This window comes from Cylas formicarius, unplaced genomic scaffold (genome assembly GCF_029955315.1).
Source record: "Cylas formicarius isolate icCylForm1 unplaced genomic scaffold, icCylForm1.1 PGA_scaffold_4__25_contigs__length_36172078, whole genome shotgun sequence".
Classification (NCBI taxonomy): domain Eukaryota; kingdom Metazoa; phylum Arthropoda; class Insecta; order Coleoptera; family Brentidae; genus Cylas; species Cylas formicarius.
In genome coordinates this window covers 701,328-710,971 of record NW_026844334.1, presented here as the reverse complement: position 1 = coordinate 710,971, position 9,644 = coordinate 701,328, and the positions used below count along the sequence as shown (strand labels likewise).

The 9,644-nt window shown below is 42.9% G+C and overlaps 2 protein-coding genes across 2 annotated transcripts; one reads left to right on the top strand and one right to left on the bottom strand.

Annotated features, from left to right (window-relative positions):
- Nucleotides 1–37: 37 nt before the first annotated feature.
- Nucleotides 38–7,790, bottom strand: LOC132701192 (cell division cycle protein 16 homolog). Its single transcript, XM_060668929.1, has 9 exons — nt 7,662–7,790; nt 7,457–7,606; nt 7,247–7,402; nt 5,909–6,515; nt 4,962–5,051; nt 4,476–4,785; nt 1,616–1,775; nt 1,358–1,550; nt 38–216 (listed from the first exon to the last, which is right to left on the bottom strand). Exons 1-9 carry the CDS (start codon nt 7,731–7,733, stop codon nt 38–40), a joined length of 1,917 nt encoding a protein of 638 aa, XP_060524912.1. The 5' UTR covers nt 7,734–7,790.
- Nucleotides 7,791–7,993: 203 nt separating this feature from the next.
- On the top strand, nt 7,994–9,618 carry LOC132700531 (terpene synthase). Its single transcript, XM_060667911.1, has 7 exons — nt 7,994–8,306; nt 8,360–8,514; nt 8,566–8,710; nt 8,775–8,895; nt 8,950–9,089; nt 9,142–9,244; nt 9,318–9,618. The coding sequence occupies exons 1-7, from the start codon at nt 8,241–8,243 to the stop codon at nt 9,506–9,508; spliced, it is 921 nt and encodes a 306-aa protein (XP_060523894.1). The 5' UTR covers nt 7,994–8,240; the 3' UTR covers nt 9,509–9,618.
- The last annotated feature ends 26 nt before the right edge of the window (nt 9,619–9,644 follow it).

The following is a 9,644-nucleotide window of genomic DNA, read 5'->3' as shown; positions in this document are numbered from 1 at the left end:
TTTTTTTTTAATGGAACATTTGAAGCCGAATTTTCACTTAGTAATCGATACTCATGTCGGTGCTGTCGTTTTGATTTTCGTTCTCGGGGTCCAGCTGCTGCCTGCCGGAGTCTGCCGCCTCCAGGCTCATGTCGACGGAGACGTTCACGTCGGAGGCGGTGCTTTTCGACGCGTTGCGCGGCCTCGGCTCGTACCTCGGTATACCCGCGGGGCAGTCTGCAAAAATAAGGGGCGTGGCATCGCGATGGCCATGTCTGTGAGCCTACGACATATTCTCGAGTGACCTTTCCTTAGTTGCTTCGCATTCTGGACGCTTACGTGATATTTAATAATATCGATAAACGTTAGACGGCAGCGAGTTTGTCGGATTCGTTCGCTCGAGAATATACAGGGCGTCTCGGAACTCGTTGGCGGTGGAGAAAAAATTAATTCCACGAAAGTACAGTGAAAACTCCCGTGTTGTACTGTTAGGTCTCCATACAAAGCTATGTATTGATCCACTCTGTATAACGGATTTCTCACTCTATACCAAAAGATAGAAGGGCACGTCAGGGAACAAAGTAAGGAATGTAGACCAACTTGTAATTAATACAGTCTCTTCTCAGAATTCCTTACCCTAATAATCTAATTACCGAGAACCTGGTCTTCCTAAGTGTGAAGAGAATGCTAGTCAATGAAGCAGGGTATCAGATCGTAAATGACGAAAACAAGACTTCTGAAGAAAGTTCTGAAAAAAGTAGCGATAATGATGGGAATAATTATTGCGAAATCAAGACAAGTCATCGAGAAGCAAGGGATGCAGTAAGTGTACTTATTCAATATTTTGAAGAACAGCTCGGAATTGATGACGTTCATGTACTTCAGTTAAGAAAAAAACGAAAACAAACAAAAATCAGTGATTTTTTAAAGTGATTGCTGGACCTTGTATTTCGTTTGTTCTCTTTGTTTGTCACATGTATTTATCTAAATAAATTTTAAAACATAAAGAAAGGTCTTTGGATTATACGTGTTTTCCATTATCTGGCGAAGGCTCGGTACCGGCTGGCCCGGATAATCTAAGTTGTACTGTACCTCGAAAAAGCCTTAAAAGGCAGATAATACCTGAAAATTAAATTATTTTTGCAAAAAAAAAAAACATTGTGCAGCTGGCGCCATCTACAAAACTAATTACACCATCTAATTTCTCATGTGCCTATATTTTTTAAATTACTTTCACCTGGATATTCGTAAGTTTTGACATTAGGACATAGGTTTATTCGACAAACTTTACGTATGAAAATAATTAGTCTTTTCTTCTATCTCCAACGGTTTCCAACCTATCGGGACACCCTTTCCTTATTTTGTATAATTATCTCACCGTTGTATGGCAGCTTGTCGTCGCACCAATGCTCGATGACGTAATTCAACATGGTGGTGCTGAACGCGTCGTCGCGTTTGAAGCCGAGCGCCTTGTGGAACCAATCGATCGCGTGGTCGTACTCTGCGATCAGCACGTGGACGTAAGCGATGGCGGCGAAGGTCCCTGCCGCCTCCGGATTCAGCAGCAGCGCCTGCAACGCGAATTACGTAAAGACCGGGGGCCCCCCCGGAAAGGTACCGCGCACGCGCATCGTACCTTGTGGTGGAACGTCAGCGCTTCGTCGAACTTTTTTAGTCGTCGACACGTGTGACCGAGATTGTTGAGCAGCGGCGCCCAGATCGCGGGGATCGGCCCCTTCCGGATCGTCTCGATGCGTTCCAGGGCCTGGCGGAAATTCAGCTCCGCCCCCTCATAGCTGCGGACGCGACCGGAATAGTTATAAAAAAAACACTCGTGTGATGTTGAAAAAATTAATACCGTCTACCGTTTCCTATCCGACCTAATGGCGTTAATACTCTCCACCATTGTTTTTGTGAAATAAACTCGCCTCTAGTTGCTTAGGAAGCAAAAGGGGCGTGGTTTCATTTGACACGAAACCTAAACGGGTGGGACTTACAAGGAAGCGAAAGCGTGTTAATTAATTCCCTCCACCATTCTATGCAAAGAATTTTCACCGCCGACAAAAGTGAAGCATTGCTTTTTATCATTTCGAGCCGCTTTTTCAGTTTTAATTACGTTATTAAGCATAAGTTTTATCCACTGACAAATCTTAATCCGTCACGTGTATCAGACCGAGCTGCTTTTCACCATTTGAAGACATTTTATATGTAAGGCAGTACCAATTTGTCAGTTAAGCTCCGTTTTCATTTCTTTTTATTTCTCTCCAGCATTCCATAAATAAGGCGAAGCAGTAATTCTTTAATACGGGTTTGATTACTTACATTTTTACCAAACGGGAAAGCGGCATTAAGCCCCTCCACCATTCTGGGCGCAGAGCTTTATCCACCTTCCGTTTTTCTCACTGCAAAGCGGATGATTAATTCTGTCCACCATTTTAACGTATTTTATAAGTACGGCACACCGACTATTGTCCTTTAAGCTGTGTTTTTTTCTATTATTTTCTAATTCTCTCCGCCATTCTATAAGACGAAGTAGTAATTCTATAGTACCGATTTCATTAATTACATTTTCATTAAACGGACAAGCAGTATTAAGTCTCTCCACCATTCTGAGCGCAACGCTTTTTATCCGCCAACAAGGCGCTCTTGCCATTTTTCTCAGTTCGAAGCGGATTAATTCTGTCCACAATTTTAACATAATTTATTTGTAAGACAAACCGACTATTTGTCAGTTAAGCTGAGTTTATTATTATTTTTTTCAATTCTGTTCACCATTCTATAAGTAAACCGAAGCAGTAATTCTTTAGTATCGATTTCATTAGATATATTTCCACCATTTTAACGTATATCAAATTTTGATCACGTAAGCTCTATATTTATTTAATTTTCTCCACTATTTCATAAGTGCGAGTAATCCTTTAGGGCCGGTTTCATTGGTGTGAGTATTTTTATCTACAGACAAAGGCTAACCTATCATTTCTATTAGTAGTTTAATTCTCTCCACCATTTTAACATAACATGCGTAAAGTAAACAGACAATCTGTTTAAATACTCTACACCCATTCAATAATTCTTTACTGCCGGATATATTTCCATTAAATAGACACGCAGGCTTAATTTTCTCCACCATAATATGCGTAGTTTTATAGATCGAAAAACTGATTGGTTAATTTCGTAGTTTGAACCGAAGGCAAATCGACTATTCGTCAGTTAAAGTCTGTTTTTTTTATTTTTTTAAACCTCTCCGCCATTGTATAAGTAGCAGAAACAGTAATTATTTAGTGCAGGTTTCATCGGTTGTATTTTAATTAAACGAAGGAGCGGGATTAATTCTCTCCACCTTCATGGGCGTGAGTGTTATCTACCGGCAATAGCTATTAGTTCGAAGCGGGTTAATTGTCTCCACCATTTTAACACGGTTTATATGTAAGGGGTTTATTAGTTAAGCTCTATATTTTTTTATTCTCTCCAGCATCGCATAGTGCCGGTTTCATCGATTATATTTTCATTAGATGGATATCATTGTTTATATTTATTCATTAAACAGACACGCAGGATTAATTCTCTCCACCATTCTGCGCGTAGCGTTTTATCTACCCGAAAAACCACATTTTACGTGTAAGGCAAACCGACTCGGTCGCCAGTTAAGGTTGGTTATTATTTTTTTAATTCTCTCCACCATTGTATAAGTAATGCGAAGCAGTAATTCTTTAGTGCCGGTTTCATTGATTATATTTTGATTAGATGGATACGCAGGATTAATTCTCTCCACCATTCTGTGCGTAGAGTTTTTAGCCATCAAAAAAGTGATTGCTTAATTTCTTAAGGTGTTTCTTTTTTTTAAGTATCTCCACCATTTTATACGTTAAGCTGAACCAGTAAGTTTTAGTGCAGGTTTGAATGGTTGCGTTTTCGTTAAACGGGCACGCAGGATTAATTTTCTCCACCATTCTGCGCGTAGCGTTTTATCTACCCGAAAAACCACATTTTTCGTGTAAGGCAAACCGACTCGGTCGGCAGTTAAGGTTGGTTATTATTTTTTTAATTCCCTCCACCATTGTATAAGTAATGCGAAGCAGTAATTCTTTAGTGCCGGTTTCATTGATTATATTTTGATTAGATGGATACGCAGGATTAATTCTCTCCACCATTCTGTGCGTAGAGTTTTTAGCCATCAAAAAAGTGATTGCTTAATTTCTTAATGTGTTTCTTTTTCTTAAGTCTCTCCACCAGTTTATAAGTTAAGATGAACCAGTAAGTTTTAGTGCAGGTTTAAATGGTTGCGTTTTCGTTAAACGGGCACGCAGGATTAATTCTCTCCACCATTCTGTGCGTAGAATTTTATCCATCGAACAAGTGACAGGTTAATTTAATACGTTTTATTCGTAAGGCAAACCGACTACCCACCTGATTTTTTTTAATTCTCTCCACCAATAGTTTAGTTTTAAATAAATGCACATTTGCAGGTAATAAATAAGTTATGGACGGGCACTTACTCCTGGTTGTGGTAACAGATCACGCCCTTCTCGTGCATGATGAAGGGGTCGTCGGGCGCGATGGTCTGTGCCTGTTGGAAAAACTTCTCGGCGAGACGCACGTTGTTCGTCAGGCCGCATTCGAGGCCGATGTAGAGGAGCGGCAGGTGACACCCGCTCATCAACTGCGACGCCTTGAAGTAGGCGGCCATCGCTTGGTCGTGCTCGTTGTCGACGGCGAACGAGTGACCGTAAGCTAACCAAGCGGGACCGAATAGACGGTCGAGGTGGGTCGCTTTGGCGAGGTAACGTCGGGCGCAGTCCCTTTTGCCTTTAGACGAGACAGTTAACCCTCTATAAATAACTATTTGGAGCGAAAACAAAGCTTCGGACGAAATAAATCGACGTTGCCGTAGAATAATCTTACCGCAAGCGCGGAAATCGTGAAAATAATCCGAAAAAAAAACATTCATGAAACTCGCGAGTCCGACAAACGTCTTCACTCACCTATCGTGTAATAGTAGCAGCCCACCGCGAACCACGATATGGCCAGGTTCGGGTACAGGTCGACGAGCTTGTGACCCAGCGAGAACAATTCTGAAAACGTTACGTGCCTTACGTATAACATCCCTTTTACGTTAAATCTACGTCTAAAATGAAGTCGGTGGCCCTCCCTTCTCCGTTTCTCAAACTCTCCCTTCTTTAACGTGTTCGCTATGAGTTCAGGATCTCCCTTTTCTTTCTTGTCACACTTTTTCTCTTGTCACACATTCTCTCTCACGTCTGTCTCTCCCTCTCTCTCTCATACCTATCTCTATCTCTCTCTCTCACGTCACACACTCTCATTCCCACGTCACACACTCTCATTCCCACGTCACACACTCTCATTCTCACGTCACACACTGTCATTCCCACGTCACACACTGTCATTCCCACGTCACACACTCTCATTCTCACGTCACACACTCTCATTCTCACGTCACACACTCTCATTCTCACGTCACACACTCTCATTTTCACGTCACACACTCTCATTCTCACGTCACAAACTCTCATTCTCACGTCACACACTCTCATTCTCACGTCACACACTCTCATTCTCACGTCACACACTCTCATTCTCACGTCACACACTCTCATTTTCACGTCACACACTCTCATTCTCACGTCACAAACTCTCATTCTCACGTCACACACTCTCATTCTCACGTCACACACTCTCATTCTCACGTCACACACTCTCATTCTCACGTCACTCTCTGTCTCTCACGTCACACGCCTCTCGCCCTCTCCCCCTATCGCCTCTCGCCCTCTCCCCCTAACGCCTCTCGCTCTCTTCCACACTCTTTCCCCCTTCACGTTTCTTCTTCTGCCTCCAATTCCCTCCCTCCCATTACCTCTCTAGCCCTTTTCCAATCTCCCTCTCTTTTTCTGCCCGCCTCTCCTACACTTACTGTTGCTGAGCTTGAGCTCCACGAGGTTGGAGATGTGTACAGGCAGACACTCGTCATGGTAGGGATCCCGTTTGAGGATCTGCTCGGTCAATTCGGCGCACTTCCTATAGTCGCAGTTGTAATAGAGGGTCTCCGCTTCGGCCACCCGCATGTCGATGCTGTCCGCCAGTTTCGCGAGCAGGGGACAGCGCTCGCCGTCCACCCGCATCCTCTTGTCCCCGCCCATCAGCGGCGTGCCGACGATCGAGGTGGGCGTGGCCGGGAACGACCTCGCGTCTCCCGGCGTCGAACACACCAGTCGGACCTCGTCGACCGAGGGGCGGGGTTTCGCCTGCGGCGAGTCGTACTTCTTCAGCCGCGCCTCGTACAGCGTCCTGACGACGTCGATCTCGTCGGCGTTCGCGCACTGATCCGCGATCGGTATCGATCGTAACAGTTCGCGTTCTTCCGCCGCGGTCAGCATCTGATATTTTACGAGCGAGTTGAGAGCCTCGAAACAATAAACGTCATAGTTGAGGGCTTGCTTGTAGCATTTGGCCGCGAGACCGCGGTTGTCCATCGCCTCGAGGATCTTGCCCTTGAGCAGCAGGAAGGACGAGAGCGTTTGCTGAAACGAGTCGCGCGATCACCGAAAGCGCTTTCACAACAGTCAGAGAAAGAAAATTTCCTTGGAGCCGGGGTGTGGGTAAATTTTGTGCTATTTTAATGGCCCTTTACGTCCCTTAAATACTGTTAGGGAGGCGCGTTTACAAGTCCTTGATGTAGAAATACTAAAAGGATGTCGAACTTCCATTGTCTTTATTTTTAACATTCCATAGAGGATTAAGATTAAATTAAAAATACATTACAAAAATCTAAATTCACGACCACTACAAGGTGGTGAATCAAGCTTCAAATCCTATAAAAACAACATCTTTTGGTTTCAATAAATACTTCTATACATTATTATTATAACGGGCGAATAAAAAACTATTGACACATTAAAAAGGATGCCCTTTAATAATCACTTTTGTCATATTTAAATTAAAAGATGCTGATTGCTGATTTCTAAACAACTAAAATGCAGAAAGCCATAAACAATAGAGCCGGCAACACTAGACCACAGTCATACAATTACCGACTTCTCTCGCACAAGCCAAAGCAAAAATTATTGTAATATTATTTGCTTTGACGTATCTCTGTCGAAACAGTAGTTGCTATATCAACGCCCACTAGATTGCACTTTTTGTGTGAAATATTTATAAAATTCAATTTGAGGTTATTGCAGCTAATCTGACCGCAGTGGGGCTCTTACAGAACACCGTTGTTACGTTTACAATTGTATTATAAGGCTCTTACCGCTTTGGGTAGCTCTTCAAAAAATACGAAATCCAACTCCGACGTTACGGGACAGATTGTCCCCGATTCATTCAAGTTTATCACTTTCAAAGCCTTATCGTATTCGTTGGCCTCGAAGAGACACTTGGCGGCCATGTATGCGCACAGAATGTATCCCTAAAATATGAAACCGTGGACTCCCTAGCGATAACAAAAATCCCAAAGGTTCACCTGATCCAGTTGTTTCGATTGCAATAGATGGGCAGCCCGGTGGTACTGCTTCTGCAAGTACATGCACTGGGCCAAATAGTATACGTCTTTCGGGCTGTCGGTGAGGGCGACCACTTTGTCCGCCCAAAAGAGCGCCGCCCCGTACACATGCTACGATTTGGAAACCTTTAACTCTAACTCTAAAACCCGCAATTTCAAGTTTTACCAGACCGATGTATTTCTGCACCAATTGGCGGTACTTTTCGATATGTCCGGCGGTTTTGTTCGATGTCCTCATCTCTCGCCGCACTTTCACTCTATAAAAACATAAACAAATACATTAACATTAACGAGGTTAGGTTTTACAGAGATAAAGTGATTGGTATGTCACGGAGATCAGATTCAGGCACTGGCCGGATGGTCCTTGCAAGCTTGGTCAGTGGAAGTAAAGAAGAAGAATTAACTTATGAGTAAAACATTAATTTTAAGGCATTCTATTCGCCTAAGGCGGGTTGAAAACTTTGGGTGAACAAAATACAATGGCCAAATTTATAAATGTGTTATTTATTTCTGGCCGCTTTAAGAATTACTATATTTGGCGGATGCGCGAAACCGTTGTGTTTTTTTTTTTTCATTATTAGACATATTCGGTTGCCTGCAACCTCGCTTGAGTTTTATCCCTGTCCATTGTATTATCGATAACGTTGTTTACAATGCGATAATAGAATGCATTTAATAACCTCAATCATTTAGTGAATCGCACTTTTTATACTTACAATTGAAGTGTGTTCTGCTGATCGGTAAGATGAACCGTTCGGAGTCGAATTTTACGTTGCCTTACAGCCAGGCCAACGAGAAGGAACAGGACGAGGTGAAAATAACAAGTTCGTCACGATAAACGTTGCGTATTTTGTTTGTGTTTAGAAATTATTGGAGCCTTTTCGGTACATCCTCCAAGTGCCCGGCAAAAATTTGAGGTTAAAATTGGCCAAGGCGTTCAATCACTGGCTGAAAATATCGGAGGAGCACTTGCTACAGATCGCCGACATCGTTCAAATACTCCACAACGCTAGTCTGTTGTGAGTGTTAATTAAACCAACCGATTATCTATCGCCAACTCGCCTGTGCAGGTTGGACGATATTCAAGACAATTCTATCCTGAGAAGGGGAATTCCGGTAGCCCATTCCATCTATGGGGTGCCCGCCACCATAAATTCGGCAAACTACGTGTCCTTTATTGCTCTGGAAAGGGCGCTTCTATTGAAACATCCCCAAGTATGTAAAATTTTTGTTTCGTTTTTTCCCAACCTCCATCGATGTGGTTTTCTTTGCTTACCAGGCGATCACCATAGTTATAGAGCAAATTTTGGAGCTGTACAGGGGCCAGGGCATGGAAATATATTGGAGGGACAATTACACTTGCCCCACTGAAGAGGACTACCGTCAGATGGTTATTAGAAGTCCGTTTTTTTAGGCTCGCCCCCTTATTGTATTGTCTAACTCGCTCATTTCAGAAACGGGAGGCCTTTTCATGCTAGCCATAAGACTAATGCAACTTTTCAGCGACAATACCGAAGATTTTAACAAAATTACGGGAATTTTGGGGCTCTTTTTCCAGATACGAGACGATTACATAAACCTAAATTCCGAAGATGTAAGTATACGAAACGGGTGCGAAAAAAATGTTAAACCGTTATATGTCCTAGTACATGCTCCACAAAAGTTACTGCGAAGATCTAACCGAAGGAAAGTTTAGTTTTCCCCTCATACACGCAATCAACAACCATCCGGAGGACACCCAGATTATGAGTATCCTTTTTCCACCTTTTGGTGCTCCTAATCGATGATGTATAATCAACGTACCTCCTTAATCACCGCTTAGATATTCTAAGGCAAAGGACCAAAGACGTCGAAGTGAAAAAGTACTGCGTGAAGTTGCTGGACAAGTTCGGCAGTTTCGAGTACACGCGGCTGACGTTGAAAAATTTAGAGGCGGAGGCGAGGGAAGAGCTCAAAAAACACGCGCCCAATCCCTATATGGAGGAGTTCTTAACCTCCCTCGCAAATGTTTAAAACTCACTGCGCCACTTGTATTATAGTGTTACGGTTTTTTCCTTTTCACGGAATTGTAATTTATACATTGTAATATATACTGGTTTAAAAACGATTCTGTCGCCATTTTGATCATCAACCTGCACTGGACTCGCCT

What these genes read in the sequence shown, in the direction of transcription:
- LOC132701192 (XM_060668929.1), bottom strand. Translation starts at nt 7,733, where the DNA reads ATGAGGACATCGAACAAAACCGCCGGACATATCGAAAAGTACCGCCAA. An exon ending in GGAGCTCAAGCTCAGCAACA is followed by an intron (nt 5,052 to 5,908) that starts GTAAGTGTAGGA and finishes TAACGTTTTCAG; the next exon opens with AATTGTTCTCGCTGGGTCAC. An exon ending in CGCTGACGTTCCACCACAAG is followed by an intron (nt 1,551 to 1,615) that starts GTACGATGCGCG and finishes TTCGCGTTGCAG; the next exon opens with GCGCTGCTGCTGAATCCGGA.
- LOC132700531 (XM_060667911.1), top strand. Translation starts at nt 8,241, where the DNA reads ATGAACCGTTCGGAGTCGAATTTTACGTTGCCTTACAGCCAGGCCAAC. An exon ending in CTCCACAACGCTAGTCTGTT is followed by an intron (nt 8,515 to 8,565) that starts GTGAGTGTTAAT and finishes TCGCCTGTGCAG; the next exon opens with GTTGGACGATATTCAAGACA. An exon ending in GGAGGACACCCAGATTATGA is followed by an intron (nt 9,245 to 9,317) that starts GTATCCTTTTTC and finishes ATCACCGCTTAG; the next exon opens with ATATTCTAAGGCAAAGGACC.